Here is an 18,433-nt window from a genome sequence, read left to right on the forward strand (position 1 = left end):
ACTTGATACTGGCTAAGAAACAGAGGGGTAGACCAGTAGAATAGATTAGTTACTCAAAACACAGTAGTCAATGAATATAGCAATCTACTGTTTGATAAACCCAGGAACCTCAGCTTCTGGGATAAGAACTCACTGTTTAACAAAAATTGCTGGGAAAACTGGAAAACAATGTGGGAGAAACTGGACATAGACCAATATGACACCATACATAAGAATAAAGTCCAAATGGATACATGATCTAGGTATAAAGATTGATACTATAAACAAATTAGGGGAGCAAGGAATAGTATATTTGTCAGATTTATGGAGAATGGAGAAATGTATGATGCAAGAAGAGATGAGGAACATTATGAAGTGCAAAATGGATAGTTTTGATTACATTAAATTGAAAAGTTTTGCACAAACTCAATGCGACCAAACTTAAAAGAATTTTTACAGCTAGTGTCTGTGATAAAAGTCTCATTTCTAAAATATATAGAGAACTGAGTCAAATGTACAAGAATACAATTCATTCCCCAATTGATAAATGGCCAAAGGATATGAACAGAGAATTTTCAGAGGAAGGAATTAAGGCTGTCTATAATCATATGAAAAAGTGCTCTAAATCACTATTGATTAGAAAGGTGCAAATCAAAACATACCACATCTGAGATACCACATCACACCTATCAGATTGACTAATATGACAAAACAGGAAAATGATCAGTTTTGGAGAAGACGTGGCAAAATTTGAACACTATTTTATTGTTGGTGGAGCTGTGAGCTGATCTGGAGAGCATTTTAGAACTATGCCCAAAGGGCTACTAAAATGTGCATACCCTTTGACCCAGCAATACTGCTTCTATAATTGTATCCCAAAGAGATCATAAAAAGTTGGAAAAGGTGCCACATGTACAAAAATATTTATATCAGCTGTCTTTGTGGTGGCCAACAACTGGAAATCAAGGTTGATGCCCATCAATTGGGGAGTGACTAAACAAGTTGTGGTATATGGATGTATGCAATACTATTGCACTATAAGAAATGATGAACAGGAGGACTTCAGAGAGACCTGGAAGGACTTATATGAACTGATGCTGAGTGAAATGGGCAGAACCAGAACATTGTAGACAGTAGCAGCCACAGTGTGTGAGAAGTCTTTGTGATAGACTTAGCCCTTCACAGCAATGCATGGACCTAAAACATTTCTAAAGGACTTTTGAGACAAAATGCTATCTATATCCAGAGAAAGAACTATGGAATTGGAATGCAGAATGAAGCAGAATATTTTCTCTTGTGTTATGCTTTGGTTTGGTTTGGTTTTTCTCTTGGTTTCTCTCATTCATTTTAATTCTTCTATGCAACATGACTAATGTGAAAATGTCTTTAATAAGAATATATGTGTAGAACCCATATAAGATTGTATGCTATCTTGGAGAGGGAGGGGGAAGTAGGGGGAGAAAATTTAAGACTTATGGAAGTGATTGTTGAGAATTGAAAACAAATGATTTTTCAAGAAGAAAGAATAAAACAAAACTAAAAGAATGAAAAATAGAAGATAATATGAATATCTCATTAGAGAAATAACTGACCTCGAAAATAGATCCAGGGAGAGATAATTTAAAAATTACTGAAGTTCCTGAAAGCCATGATAAATAAAAAAAACCTCAACATCGTCTTTCAAGAAATTATCAAGGAAAACTTTTAGAACCCAACAGTAAAATGGAAATTGAACAAAGGCACCGAACCTCCTCAAAGAGATCCCAAAATGAAAAATCCCAGAAATATAGCCAAATTCCAGAGCTTCCAGCTTGAGGAGAAAATATTGCATGCACCCAGAAGGAAACAATTTAAATATTGTGGATCCACAGTCAGGATAAAACAAGATTTAGCAGCTTCTAGGTTAAAAGATTGAAAGGTTTAGAATATGCTATCTAGATGGAAAAGGAGCTAGGATTACAACCACGAATCACCTACCCAGCAAAACTGAGTACAGTGTTTCTGGAGGAAAATGAGAATTATATGAAATAGAGGACTTTCAAGCATTCTTGATGAAAAGGCCAGAGCTGAATAGAAATTTTGACTTTCAAATATAAGACTCAAGAGAAGCATAAAAAGGTAAATGGGAAAGGGAAATCATAAAAGTTAATAAGGTTAAATGGTTTACATTCCTACATGGAAAGATGATACTTATAACTTAAGAACTTTCTCATTATTATGGCAAATAGAAAGAGTATATATAGACAAAGGGCACAGGTGTGAGTTGAATATGAAGGGATGCTTTCTAAAAAATAAAATTAGTGAGTGAAAGAGGAATGTACTGGGAGAAAGGGAAAGGGAGAGGTAGAAGGGGATAAATTATCTCATGTAAAAGAGGCAAGAAAAAGCTTGTGCAGTGGAAGGGGAAGATGTAGGAATTGGGGGGGCACTTGGTGAACTTTACTCTCATCAGAATTAACTTGAAGTGGAAATAACATACACACTCAGTTGGGTATAAAAATCTATCCTACCCCATAGGAAAGTAGAAGGGTAAGGGGTAAGAGAAAGGAAGGACATAAAATGGAGAACAGATTGGGGGAGTGGTTGTCAAAAGCAAAACACTTTTAAGGAGGAACAGGATCAAAGGAGAGAGGAATATAATAAATGAGGGGATAGGATGGAGGGAAAAGCAGCAATAGTAACTGAAAAAAATTTTGATGCAGGCTTCTCTGATAAAGGTCTCATTTCTCAAACACATAGAGAACTAAGACAAATTTACAAAAGTAAGACCCATTCTCCAGTTGATAAATGATCAAAAGATATGAACAGTTTTCCAATGAAGTAATCAAAGCTATCTGTGGCCCTATTAAAAATGCTCAAACTCACTGTTGATTGGAGAAATGCAAATTGAAACAATTCTGAGATACTACCTCATACTTATAAGATTGACTAATAGAACAACAAGGGAAAATGACAAATGGTGGAGGGGATGTGGATAAAAATGGGGCATTGATGCATTCTTGGTGGAGTTGTGAACTGATTTAGCCATTCTGTAGAGCAATTTGGAACTATGCCCAAAGAGTTATAAAGCCAGGCATATCGTTAGACCTAGTAATACCACTACTAGGTCTGTATCCAAAAAGAAAAAAAAGGAAAAGGATATATATATATATATATATATATATAGAGAGAGAGAGAGAGAGAGAGAGAGAGAGAGAGAGAGATGTATATATATATATATAGATAGATAGATAGATAGATAGATATAGATATATAGATATAGATATATAGATATAATATATAATATATATATATTTACAGAAGCTCTTTTCTAAACAAAGAATTAGAAATTGAGGGGATGCCCATCAATTGGGGAATGGCTGAACAAGTTGTGGTATCTGATTGTGATGGAATACTATTGTGTTATGGGAAATGATGAGTGGGAAGCTCTTGAAAAGCCTGGAGAGACTTGCATGAAATAATGCAAAGTGAAATGTACTTTGTACAAAATAACAGCAATATTTTAAGGTGATCACCTATCAATGACTTAGCTGTTCTCAGCAATAAGATGATCCAAGACAACTCTGAAGCACTTATGATTAAAAATGCTATCCATCTCCAGAGAAAGAACTGAGGGCAGTGCGGATTGAAGTGTGCTTTTTGCTCTATTTTTCTTGAGGTTTGGTTTTTTGTTTTTTGGTTTTTTTTGGGGGGGGGGAGGGGTTGGTCTCTTTTCTTTTACAACATGACAATTATGGAAGTGTTTTGCATGACTCCACATATGTAACCTGTATCAAATTGCTTGCCTTTTCAATGGTAGGAGTGTGGGGAGTTGGGGAGAGAGGAAGGGAGAGAATTTGGAATTCAAAGTTTTAAAAGAATATTAAAAATTGTTTTTATATGTAACTGGGGAAAATAAAATACTAAATAAAGGGGAGAAATAGATCAAGTACTATGTTAGTCCTTTTATTTAAGAAGAGTAGTTGATTGAGAATATCTTTTTTATATAGTTGGGATTTTTGAATATGGTGAATTTTTTCATTTTACAACAACATAGGACTATATTTCTCTTCCCTGTTAATGGTGCTTGGGGCAAGGATGTGAATGGGGCATAGGATCCTTAGTATAGCAAGATAGGTGAAGAATATGGCCTCCCCAATGATGGAGCTACTTTTTTGGCTGAGAATGAAGATCCATAGTTTTCCACTTTATTCCTTGAAATGTGCACCATGACATCTACTGCATGGTTGCTATGACCATGCCCTTTGTCCTACCAGGAAATGGACTTGACCGAATGTTCATTGAAGTCAATAACAGCATCAGTATCAAAGGTAGAAGAATGGATGTTACTGTTAAAGTCACAGGATGCTACCTAGTCCTCTATGTAGCACAAAATGCCCTTTGAGGGTCCCTTTGATGCTGATTGCACCACTTTATTGATGCTATCATATTTGGCAGATTTCTTCAGGTGCCAGATTAGACTCACAACAGTTACCTTAGGAGTAGGAACATGAATGTCCTGTGAGCTTCCTATTTAGCTCATGTATGACCTTATTTATAGCCTCAGCAACACTGGTGAAAACAGTGATGATGTTTTGGGAAGCACTGTTCACATCATGCCAGAGGGAACAAGTACTGTCTTCTGAGTAGCAGTAATAACTTGGATTGTGAGTCCTCCCACAATGCCAAAGTTGTCATGAATGATCTTGTCCAAGGGACCAGGCTGTTGGTTGCATAGGAGGCATTACCGACAATCTTAAGGAAATTATTGTATTTTTCCATGGTTCATTCCCATTATGACCACATCAGCACATCTGCAGAAGGGACTGAGATTATGACTCACTTGACTTTACCCTTCAAGTGAGCCCTGGCCCTTTCCGCAATGATGAAGACACGGTGGACTCTTCAGCATATTCAACTACAACATCTCCCCATTTAATATTGGTGAGATCTCACTCCTGTAAGATAATAATAACATTTCCATTGGCCATCAGCTTTCCACTTTCAGCTTTGACAATGCCCTTGCATTTTCCGTGGGAAGAATCATATTGTAACATATAAGCCATATAGTTGAGGTCAAAGAAGGAGTCATTTTTGGGCACCATGTCTATTCTTCCTGAGTTGAATGCAGCCCTTGTCACTCGGCACCTAATACAGTCAAATCCATTGGCTCAAACCTTCGCCATCTTGTTTCAGGGATGTAGCTAGAGCTGTGGATCCTGGCACTGAGCTTGACAGAAGGGCTTAGAGCCCTTTATATAGTTTTTTTTAAAGCATTTTCACATCCATTACTTTTTTTGGTCTTTACATCTACAACAGCAATAGTAGTAGCTGATATTTATGCAATACCTTTAGGTTTATAAAGCATTTATATACATTATGTCACCTAAGCCTCACAAAACCCTATAAGATAAGGTGCTTTTTTATTCCCATATTGCAGATTAAGAAATCAATACTCAGAAAATTGAAATGACTTGCTCATATTCACACTGTTGTTACATATCTGAAACACAATTCAAATCCACATCTTTGTGACTGCAAATTTAATGCTTTGTTTTTTCTCTCAAAAAATCCTATGACATGGGTAGAGGCCAAATGATGTCTTCTTTTTTACTGAGGAGAAATGAAATTGAGATAAATTGAGTTGTCTGGGTTCACATAGGCTTGTTAGACTCCCAGTCATATCTAGAGCTTAGTTCTCTTGATTCGTAGCCCAATGCTTTTTCATCTAGTTTCTGCTGCATCTCACATACATTAATTTCAATAATTTCAAAAGAATTTACATAAATTAATAAGTAATAGCTGAGGCATAAGGAGTCACTGAGGGATATGTGTAGTAAGAGTATATCTTTCAAGTTTTTGAAGACACCATCACATGAGAAAAGTAATGCATTTTTCCCAAAAACATGATTTGTTGCCACTGCCAGAGAGACAGCAAACTGGATGAGATGGATGATTTGTCTGACCCAGAATGTCATTTCTTATCAGGAAATTAAAGAGAATTTCCCTCTTCAGTGTTTGAGGTAGGGTAGAAATTCTAATAAAATGAGATTATTGCCTTAGGAAGTTCTAGAATTCTAAAAAACATGCCACAAGAAATCCAACTTAAAAAATGAAGAGACTTAATTGGCACAGTGCGAGGTAAAAATGTTAAGTCTTTTCTTGATTTTGACTTGCAGTAAAATTTAATTATTTGAACAAAGCACCTAAAGTTAAGAAACAAATTCTTGAGCAAGTATCTGTAGTTTCCATTTAGTCCAACAAAGAGTGATTTTCCCAGAGTTGTTAGAAGGTACCATTGTAGAATTTCAGAAAATAAGTAGTCATTACTGATAATTGGTCTTAGCCTAGAAATAAATTCTTTAGACTCAAGTCTGAATAGGATAACTGCAGTTATCACTTAAGAGATTGCACACAAATAAAACCAAGCACACTTCTCACATTAACAAGCAAGAAAGGAATAGCTTTACAGGTCACATGATGACTTTCTAGGACTTTTGTTTTCCCAATTTCTTTTTTTCTTTTTTACATGACTTCAATCTATAACCTCTTAAAACATACAATGAGTAAACTAACAAACCAATAATGTTTAATTTATGTTGTTGAATAGTTAGACTATGAAGGGTAATTGATTTGATCATTTAAAATACACAGTTTTCTAAGATCATTTTCTAGATATCTAGGTAATATATTTAGATAAAATTAATCTTTAAAAACATTCTCTAATTACCTGATTTCCTTATGCTTCCTTTGTTTCTTGGATAGAGAGAGGGTGGAGGTTTGAGTATAGGGTACTTTGCTACCTTTCCCATTATACCCTCAAAGGGAGGGCTAACCTAGGGACCTGAATATTTGATTTGTGTATGAGAGTTGGGGAGATATTTCTCCTCAAAATCCTATCTGCTAAGAGGTATGTGACATTGGAGAAGGTTTGGTTCCTTGGTAGCTCAACATTTTGGTATTTGTAATTATTGTACAATTAAAAAAAAAGACACAAGTTCCAAAGTTATATGAAAAAATATGAGAAAAGAGACTTTTGGTTAGGGAAACTGAGGAGAGCTTTATGGAAAGTGTGTCACCTGAGGGTACTTGAGGGAACATGGCTATTTCAAAATACAGAAAGAGAATGTCTTTCATCCTGAGCATGGGTAATGCTGAGCAAAGGAAGGAGAGAGGAAAAGATCACTGGGGTATAGTAGTACAATTTGGCTATAAGTTTGAACTTGCTGGATGGGGTCATCTGAGATAAGCTTCAAATAGATGTTGGAGAAAATTTTTGGAATCCTTTCTATGCTGTCATGCCATTCAGAATTCTTTAGTAGGTAATTAGGAACTACTGAATGTTTCTGAGCAGAGAACTAGTCTGTTCAGGTCATTGTACTGGAAAGATTATATGAGCAGGCTTATGGAAGATAAAATGGAATGGAGAGGGAAGAGCATCTTCAGTCAATTAAACTATTATTAGGTAATCCAGGAAAGTGTGTAGTATGCCTGAAGTAGAGCTGTAGGGGAGAGTACAGTGGTGAGAAATGATCTGAGTTAATTAGAATTTAGACAATTGGTAGTTATTAGATTATGCATAAATGTGTTTCACAAAAGTGAAACTATTAAGACACTGTTACTTTAACTCTTTTAGGCTTGTTCTCATACTTCAAACAATTATCTTGCTTAGGACTATGTTGCCCTTAAAATGATATTGTACGGGTTTAAGGCAACCATACCCATCCGTGTGCTTTATTCGTCAGCTAGAATATGATAACTAAGGATCACAATAATAATGTGTATTCAAGAAGAAAAGGTGAAGTATCTGTGTTAGAAGTATTCATATGTGAAATAATTTGATAATGAAAACAGCTTAAACACTTTGGAAAAAAACATAAATTTAGAACATTTAAAGAAAGTGAGTAATTTGACATCTCTCATATTCAAGAAAGAGTATCTAAAGAAATCTGAGAAATTTTCTCCGAAAGACAAGGCCATCTGGTCTAAGGTAGTTAACATCTTATACTGGTTAATGTTAAAGTTCTCTCAGGGATAGAAAGATAATGAAGGAAAATGATTAGATTAATAGATAAGACATTTGGGATACTGAGGCTACCTGAGGTTTGAGGATGCTGGATTTTTCACATTACCATGATCAATCTCTTTCCTCTGGCTTTAACTCCTTTTTAGTTCACCTTTATTTTTGACCTCTGTTCTTAGTGTGCTGTAAGGTTTGTGGGAAAAATAAGAAAAACAAACATTTTATTACATCCATGTAGTACACATTTATGTGTATGGATAGTATATGTAGTAAAAATAGGTATATAGCAAAATGATTGTGGCTCTTTATGTGTCTATATCTATATACATATATCTCTATCTATCTGTCTGTCTACCTATACAGTATGACTGCCATTCTTGGAATTCTTTTCTCCTTATCTCTGTTTCTTGACTTTCATAGTCTCCTTCTTGTGCCCACTAAAATCCCACCTTCTGCAGGATTGCTTTCCTGATCCCTCTTAATGCCAGTGCATTCACTCTGTTGATTATCTCCAGTTTATCTTATATGTATCTTATTTCTACATGGTTTCTTGAAAAATTGTCTCCCCGAGTAGATTGTGAGCAAGGGGCAGTTTTGTTTGTTTGATTTTGTATGTATTTTTCCTTATAGCCTCTCTTCATAGCACAAGACCTGGAACGTAGTAGATACGACTGACCTGTAGTTAATATTGTTTGGGAAATGACCAGATTAGCGTCTGGCTAGTGTTGAAGTATTCAAATGAAGAGGGAAATGGCAAACCACTCTGCCAGTATCCTTGCCAAGAAAACCCCAAATAGGGTATAACGTGATTGAATAATAACAGCAAAAGCATATTCAGAAAGAAAATATATTTAACATCATGGGGAGGAAAGTGGATGTATGCTTCAAATAAACAAATAATATTAATAATAGGCAACATTTATATAATGATTTAAGATTTTCCAAATACTTTGCAGATTTCATTTATTCTTTATGACAGCCTTATAGTACAGGGGCTTTTATTATTATTATTTCCATTTTAAAGATAAGGAAACTGAGACTGAGAGATTATGTTACTTTCTTAAGGTCAAAAACTTATTTAAGTATCCAAGACAGGACTCAAGCTCAAGTCTTTCTTACTCTGGTGCTATATGTGCTATATGTTATATTTACAAGGTAACAAAGATATGTCAAGACTGTTAAATGAGTGGATGGTCATTCTAAGAAGATTCTTAAGAAACCACAATTGGCATGATATTTCCTGGAAAACATAGCATAAAATATATTTGCTTATTACTTCACTCACAGAATCAAAGAATCTCAGAAGAGATTTTAGAATCCCTTTTACAACATGACAACCTAATAGTCATACAGCATTTTTTTCCTCTCTGAAAGGAATCCACTACCTCCTAAGACAGCTCATTCCACTTTTGGACAGCTTTCCTAGGTAGAAAATCTTTTCTTATGTTCTGGTAAAAACTGCTTCTCTGCAGCCTCTCTCCACTGCTCCTCCTGTCCTCTAAGGTCAATCAGAGCAAGCCTAGTCTTTCTTGCACTTGACAGTTCTTCAGATATGTGATTGCTCTTATGTGCCCTCTGCTCCCTTCTTAGTCATCCCTCCTTCAGGCTTAAAATATTTAGTCCCTTCATCTTTTCATCTTATTGCAAAATTTACAACACCCTACTATCCTGGTCATTCTCCCTTGGATAAACTCCAACTTAGGTTCTTCTTAAAATGTGCCAACCAAAACTAAACATGATACTCCAGTGTGTTCTAACCAGAGGAGATTATAAAAGGATGATTATCTCCTTTGTTTTGGATGTTGTGTGTCCCTGAATGCAGTATGGAATAATCCTTTTTTGGCTGCTATCTTGCACTGCGTCAGCCAGCTAGTATTTGATTTCCTTGCCAACCATAAAGCAGTAGTGATCAAGGGCTATACCAGTTTAGTGTGTAAACTCATTTGTAAAATCCTATCCATGAGGTTATAAGCAGTATCACTTTGAAAATACTGAGCATCAGTGTTGGGGCAAAAGAAGCTTGCAAAAATCTTGTTAAGAAACCCAACTGAATAATGTCATATCAAATGAATTTAAGGATTTTACTGGAAGGAGGAAAAAATTGATGAGAAAAAAAGATCTCTTAAGATGTTTGTAATAAACTTTGCTCTCCATCAGTGATAAAACGTAGTTATCATGGTTGGGCTCAAATTGACCCTCTGATTACTAATATCAAATGAGGTATAAAACAGGAGGCTATATACTCAGTAAAAAGAATTGACAACCATGATGGAGTTCATGATGGAGTACAGAGTTCGGAGGGAAGAGGAATTCTCTACAGACAAGCCCTTTGAAAATTCCTAAGTGCTGATTACATTTAGTTGATTGTATCAAACATAAAATATTGCAAATCATCTTTAATGAGATCTATAACAAATAAACAAGTAAATGAAGATTGCCTAATGTTCAGGTTCTGATTTGTAGATGTATGGACAATCAGTAAACTGAGCTATCAGTGCCTGTGTCTTGAATAAAAACTACAAATAGACAATGAGTTGCAGGGTTGATTAGGGGAAAAAATAGTAGGCTAGATTGCCTTTTAATCAGTCCATCAATCAATCAACAAGCATTAATTAATTATCTACTATGGGCCATACATTTTGGTAGGTTGTACGAATGCAAGTACAAAGAATAAAAATATCTCTATTTGCAATGAGTTTGGTTACTAGAAAAAAGAAAAAAATGATATAATCCCTTCAGTGTCCCCAAACATATCCCTATAATAAAAGCCCATCATTTTTAACAAAAATATTCTTCTGAGAGATGCTGAATAGCTGTGAGTCATAGAATATCCTAGTCTTCAAAAACTTTGGTTGAAGTCAACCAAAAGGCCATGGAGGGGCACATGGTGAGTGTATTACAAACTCAGAACTGTGCAAGTGGAATTGAATATAAAGGGTGTCATTAAAGAGATTTATGAGGAGAAAGCAAAACAAAACCTCTGCTATTCCTCAGCATGAACATGGGATACTAGATATTAGGTTGAGGGAATATTGTGCAGTGGAAAGAGCACTGCATTTGGAATGAGAGGACCCAAGTTCAAGTCTTCATCCTGCCACTTATTACATGCATGGTCTTGGGCAACTCACTAATGTCCTTTTTCCTTCAGGTTTATCACTAAGATTCCTTTCAGCTCTACATAGGTAATCCTGTAATCCTATATGGACAGTTCATATGTACTCCAATGTTATTTGAGTCCTTGTAATTAATATAAAAAACACACAACACATTAATTGGGATGCTCTATGGAACATTCATCAAGCTATATAAATCCATTGCATTATTGATTCAATTTTAATTCATTAAAACTCCTTCATTTCCTATAGTTTTCTACTTGATGTCATAGAGATTTCCCTCCATGGGAGTATATCCCTAGTTTTAAAATGAAGGTATAAGGGAGGATAAATTTACCTTGTAAATATTAATTTTAGGGTCAATTTAACTGGGACATTTATTATGTAAAATGAGGTATTAAATACACACCTTCAAATAAACCAATTCTTCTATTCAGTTTCAGATTTCTAATTCTATTTCAAATAAACCAATTATTCTATTGCTTACTCTTCTAGCATTATTTGAAACAAAATATAAAAACACTTTTCCAGGTTAATCCTACTGAATTTTGCGTCTCCTACTGAATTAGCATCTTCTCCCTTCTATGTCTTTTCTAATGTTTCAATGATGCTTTTTCTTCATTTTCTTCTTTTTTTGGAAGGATCCACTATTATATTCTTGTACCCCTCTATAACTCTTCTCCCAAAGAAAATAAAAGCCCTACCATATAACTTTGAAATAATCATAGCAGAGGAAAAAACAAATGCATGCCTTGGCTGTGTCTGTAGTCTCATTCTGGACTTCTAGTTCATCACCTCACTGACAAGAGATCAGAAGCATAATTCCTCATCAGTTTTCAAAATTTTACGCATTGTACACAAAACCAATGCAGCCAAAATTAGAGGCAAATCAGGAAATTGGGGAATAAATTTTACAGCAAGTTTTTCTGATAAAGTTCTCATTTCTCAAATATGTAGGGAACTAGGTCAAATTTATGACAGCAAGAGCCATTTCCTAATAGATTAATAGTCAGAGGATATGAAAGTTTTCAAAAGAAATCAAATATGTGACTAATATGAAAGAAGTATTCTAAATCAAAGAAGTACACATTAAAAGTAGTTTGAAGTACCCCTCACATTGACTAGCATGATAGAAAAGGAAAATGATAAATGCTTGGGGAGATGTGGAAAAATAGGTAGGATAAACCACCTTTGTTGGAGCTGCGTATTGGTGCAATAATTCTGGAGAAAAATTTGGAACTATGCCTGCAGGGCTATAAAACTATGTGTACTTTTTGATCCAGTGGTACCACTATTATATATCTCATATATATGTAAATATATTCATATACATATATATATATATATACATATATACAGACAGACAGACAGACATGGACTTCTAGTCCATCAACTCTCTGCCAAGAAGTCAGAGGCATAATTCCTCATCAGTTTTCAAAATTGGTCATTGTACATAAAACCAATGCAGCCAAAATTAGAGGCAAAGCAGGAAACTGGGAAATAAATTTTACAGCAAGTTTCTATACCTCAGAGGTAAAAAAAAGGGAAAGAACTTATATGTACAAAATTATTTTATAGCAGCTCTTTTTGTGGTGGCAAAGAATTGGAAATGGAGGGTATGTCTATCATTGGGGAATTATTGAATAAAGTGTTACTTGTGGTTGTGATAGAATAAGTATAAACGGGATTGTTTCAGAAAAACTTTGGAAGACTTATATGAGGCAGTGCAAAGTGAAATAAGCAGAACTAGGAGAACATTATGCATGGTAATAGCAATAATATATCATTCACCAACTGTGAAAGAAAGCTACTCTGAACAATACAGTGATCCATGGCAATGTCAAAGGATTTGCGATGAAAAATGCTATCTACCTCCTGACTTTAGATTTTAACTTATTTTCTTTTACTTTTTTCCTCCTTTTGCCACCTGGCTAATGAGGAAGTGTTTTTTACCTCACTTCATGTATATATATATATATATATATATATGTATATATATATATATATATATATATATATATATATATATATATATATATATATATATATATACATATATATATATATATATATATATATAGAGAGAGAGAGAGAGAGAGAGAGAGAGAGAGAGAGAGGTAGGTAGAGAGATATCATATTTCTTGCCTTATCAATGGATGGGTGAGGGAAGAGAGAGAGTGGGGGGAGAGGGGGAGAGAGAATTTGGAGCTGAAAATATATATTTTTTAAAGTGGTCATTGTGTTGAACTATGCCTCTTAAGTGCTTCCAAGTTGTTTTCCTTTGTAATAGCATTATTATATAAATTATTCTCCTGGTTCTTCTCATTTCATTATTCTTCTGTTCCCAGACATTTTCCCAGTTTTCTCTGAATCCATCCTTATTTCATTTCTTATAACACAATAATATGTCTTTATACTCATATCTGTGATTTGTTCGTTCCCCAGATGATAGGTACCTACTTTGTTTCAGGTTCTTTCCCTCATAAAAGACTGCTGCTATAAATATTTTAGTCCAGATAGACTCTTTTCCGTGCTTTTTTCATCTATTGTGGCGTATATTCCTAATAGTGTCATCATTTGATGTGTGACTGTATGCATTTTTGTGATTTTTGCAATATAGTTTCAAATTGCTTTCCAAAATGTTTAGATCAGTTCACAAATCCCGCAGGAGTCCATTGAAGGCATGTCTTCTCACAACCTCAGCAACAATTCTTATTTCCCATATTTGTCATCTCTGCCAATCTTATAAAAGTTAGAAACTATTCTAATCCTTGAGAAAATCGTTTTGATGAATCAAAGACTAGAAGGCATTTTAATTTAGTAGTATTCCTTGCTCGTTAACTATGTTTTTTAGGCAATATTAGTTATTGCTTTAATACTTTAGAAAATAGTAACAACCTCTCCAGCAAAAGAAAATTCTCTTAAATCCCCAAATTAAATTCAAATTATTCTACCTAAATTTAAGTACAAGCTGTTATTCTGAACTTATAAATATTTAAGAAATGTTAAGTGTTGTGTTTCTGTATAGCTTTGGAAAACTTATAGCTTTATTAACTAAAAACGGCCTTTTTTCCTACTTGAAAATAGTTATCAGACTTTAGGCAAAAAGTTTAAAATTTTAATTGTTAATTATTGTTAAATTTAATATTGTTCATTATACACAAAATCATTAAAGTCATGCCTTGAGGCATTGTTGTGGTTTCAGGGATCTTTGTACTTCTGAAATCTTTTCCTTTTATCTTAAGAATTTTTAATTCTTTCATATGTAATAAGCCATTATTTGTTACACACTTTTTCCACATGATGATGCCAACTTTTAAGAATGAAATTTAGTATTACTCTGTCTTTTTGAGGGGGAAAGTGAAGTAAAAGTGGTATCTATTTTATGTTATTTCAGCTGTATTAGGGAATTTTTAGTAGTGACATTGATAGCAATGATGGTGATGATGATAGGGTTTATGTAGTGCTGTAAGGTTTGTTTAGTGTTTTACAAATATTTTCTCCTTTTATCCTCATAACCACTTTGGGTGGTAGGTGCTATCATTATCCCTATTTGAGAGATGAAGAAACTGTGGTAGACAAAGGTTAAGTAACTTTCCCAGGAGAAGACAGTGAGTGTCGGAGATAAGATTTAATCCCAGGTTTTGTTGACTCATAAATCCAGCACTCTAATTCACTGTAACTCACAGGTACACCCTAATTTGCTTGCTTGCAGTTTTCATTCACTAAAACTGCTTTCCAGCATTAGTTTAAAAAAAGGTATCTGGGGGTGTCATGGTGCTAAATTGTTTGGAATGACTATTATCTATAACTGCTTTGTACCTTTTTTAAACTTGTAATATATTTAAACAATTATTCTTTTGAAAATGGATAGCCTTCATGCGTGCTAACTTAATTTTTAAACTTATATACTCAGTAGTGTCCTTACTAAATAAAACGGTGTTGCCCATTCCTGTGATCCTACTTTAACCAGACTGTGGAAGGTTCAGAAGAAGGCCATGGAGAGTAAGTGGATGGAAAATAGAACTAGTTTTATCAGGAAATGTTAAAGAATGGAACTATTTAACCAATGGAAGAGAAATAAATACAGGGATGATTTAATAACTTTCCAAATCAATGTTAATTAAAATTTGATGCAGCTCTCTGTCTCATCCATATGTAGTATAAGAAAAAATTGCATTATACCACACAATGAGGGGATTAAATATAATAAAAGGATTTCCTGACAGCAAGAATTGCAAGCACTGAGATAGTACTTGAAAAAAAATGGTTTTTTTTTTCTGGTTATTCAACCAATAAACATTTATTAAGTATCTACTATGTGCTAGGCATACCAGGCGCTATGAACACACATATATAAGCAAGTCAGATGGGGGAAACAACAAGAAAACAATTGTAGAGACAAGATTTATGCAGGAGAAATCAGATTATTGGTAGAGGGGAAGATCCTAGCATTAAAGGGTGATCAGAAAAGACTTCTTGAATAAGATGGAATTTTGATTGGAAGTTAAGAAAAAGGATCCAGGAGGTGAAGGTGTAGGGTGAGAGTATTTTAGGCATAAAATGCCAAAAAAAAATGCCTGGAGGCTAGAGATGAATTTTCTTGTGTCAGTAACTGGAAGGAGCCCAGTATTACTGGAAGGTGTAAGTTGTAAAAAAGCAAAACAAAATAAGAACTGGAGAGGTAGGAAGAGGTCACCATTTTGTGAAAGACTCTGATTGTTAAACAGAAGTTGAGGGTTTTTTTATCTCTTTTATGAAACCCTTCCCAGCTATTGTTCTTATTCATAGAAGAATGGCTTGATACTCTAAAGAACAATTTAGCATTTTCTAATGGAATAATATGAATCTTTGTACAACCTGTGGTTTGTGTCACATTTGTTCCAGAGTAGCTAGAAACTTGATAACCAAAGTTGATATCATTGATATTTCTCACATGGGTTATTGAAACCCAGAACTTGTGAAATTTAAGGCAACTCTAGAAATCTACTCTAGCTGTCAGTTACTCTACGGGAGTTACTGTATGTCCAGCCAGGGCCTCAAAAAAAGATAGAAAGGTCTTCTAAGGGATCACACTAAAATAATTTAGTAATAAAAGCTCCTTTAGAAGTCTCCAGCTTTATTGAAGATATAGAGGCCAAGAGATGTTAAATGACTTGCCTAAGTCACACAGATAGTAAGTCACATAGCTCATTTTTTTAGCCCAGGTCTTCTGGCCCCACATCCATTGCTCTTTCTACCACAGCACCCTAGAAATTAGATATATGTCAAGGGAGGGAAGGTCAAATTGGAGCCTGTGGATGTCATTCTGTCGAGAGGCACTCAAACTCAGAATTTTAGGAATCTGTAGTTCTAGGAAAGAGCCCCCAAATAGGTCAACTGTGACCCTGACCCAAATCCTCTTGATGAAGACCTTGGATTTTCAGAATTTTGAAATCCAGAGTGTTGGGGAAAGTAGTGTCAGGTAGAGACATAATCGTAGGGAGTACCTAATTCTCTGGGATGATTCACTATGTACTAAAGCAAATATTAAAATTGAGTAGAGACTTTAGATGAACAAATGTTTAAACAACTCTGTCACTATCTTCTAAACAAGTAGTTGAAAGTCCTATAGCCTAATCAAAGTTGATATTTCTTTGTTTTTTAATTATGTAGCTTTTGGCTACATCTCCAGGACAATATAATGAGCACATCTTGTTTATAACATCATAGGATCATAGATTTACACCTGGAAGGGACCCTGGAGATTATCTAATCACATTCTCTTATTGTACAGGAAGAGAAACTGAGGGCCATAGGGGTTAAATGAGTTACTTAGAGTCAAACAGCTAGTAAGTAGTAGAGCAGGGATGTGAACTCAGGTCCTGTGACTCCAAGTTCAGCATTCCAGGTATAAATAGCTAAATGTATATTTGTATCATTTGTACCTAATCTATTCAATGTATATGATTTTCCCCTATCAGCTGGACAATGCAGATGAGCAAGCAGCCCAGATCAGAAGGGAACTTGACGGACGTCTACAATTGGCAGAAAAGATGGCAAAGGTAAATTATTAGCTTTGATGTGTGTGAAAATTGAGACTTTTCTGTTCTATTTTTTGTGATGTCCTCAGGACAGAGCAACATTTTCCTGACAAGAAGTGATCTTGTGTCACCTCGTGGTGACAGCAACAATTACCTACCTCAACAGCAACACCTCCTTCCTAAGGCCAAGATTCCTGATGCCCTTGGTCAAAGCGCTGTTGCCTATCTGCCATAGGAACCTTGCAGTATCACTATCTTCATTAGAACAGCTCTTCCTCTCCACTGATACTTTGCCTGCACACATGCCACAGTGCTTAACAATAGTCTTTGTCTTCCTGTCCCAGTGATATAATCTGCTAAAACACAATTGCATTTCCCTGACGTTGCCTTTTCAATCTCTCATTCTTGCCCACCTAAGACTGATTTCTCTGATGTCTCATTTCAAATATTCTTCCCCCTTTCACTGTGCCCTCAGAAACTCCTATCCTATAATTAATTTTCTTTCATTTTGACCACTACCACTCTTGGACTTCCCCTTTTCTGGAACTTACTAATATTTGCCTCCTCGCAATAACACTGCAACCCTGGCCATCTTAACTAATACTGGTTTACATCTTTTTATTCTCTCTGACTCTCACTGGTGCCAGTGGGGGAGTCAGAACTCTCTTTTCTCCTCATTGCCTCTTCCAGGTGTTCCAGTTGCTTCCATCACTCATTAATTAATGTTTCATCCATTAAAGTTCATTCTTTCCAAATTTATCAATAAATTTGGATCCTGGTAACCTGTATTTACTGACAACCTTAAGCATTTTCACTGCTTTATCAAGAAGTTCAGTGCATGGCTTACAGTCTCCCTCTCCATCTCAATTCCTTCACTCATTGTAGGGGTTTTCAGCATACTTGATCTTCAAATACGCTAACTTAAAATTCCTTGGTCTACTTTAGTATCTACTCTATGACATTGGGATGGTCATCTTCTTGTTCTTGCCCATTAGTTTTCCATTTCCATGATCAAAAATTCCCAAATTCCTTTATCTTTCAATGATATATTGATCTTGTCATGTCAATGATCTCTTTTATTATTTGATCTGTCTCTATTCCTTATTACTACTAAGTCTGTTTTTCCTTTTCATAATAACCTTCAATCCCTCAGTCTTTTAGGTGTTTTCCAGACCATCACCTTGGCTGTAGCTCTATTCTCTTCCCTCCTAAATTTTAGTCACTTGGTGAACAAGTTCAACTACATGATATCCTCTGCTCTCCATTCCCTTTCTCCTTTCTCCTTATTGCACTGCCAAACCAGAACTCTGCATTGC

General features: G+C 35.1%; 1 protein-coding gene across 17 annotated transcripts in view; it reads left to right on the forward strand.

Annotated features, from left to right (window-relative positions):
• Window positions 1-18,433, forward strand: part of CADPS2 (calcium dependent secretion activator 2) — a 741,873-nt gene that overhangs the window by 297,234 nt on the left and 426,206 nt on the right. For all 17 annotated transcript variants that reach the window (XM_072652868.1, XM_072652877.1, XM_072652869.1 and 14 more), the window contains exon 4: window positions 17,058-17,138. In XM_072652868.1, the coding sequence (XP_072508969.1) occupies window positions 17,058-17,138 (81 nt within the window). The remainder of the gene's footprint in view (window positions 1-17,057; window positions 17,139-18,433) is intronic.

The sequence above is a fragment of the Notamacropus eugenii genome, chromosome 3 (genome assembly GCF_028372415.1).
Source record: "Notamacropus eugenii isolate mMacEug1 chromosome 3, mMacEug1.pri_v2, whole genome shotgun sequence".
NCBI classification, from domain to species: Eukaryota; Metazoa; Chordata; class Mammalia; order Diprotodontia; family Macropodidae; genus Notamacropus; species Notamacropus eugenii.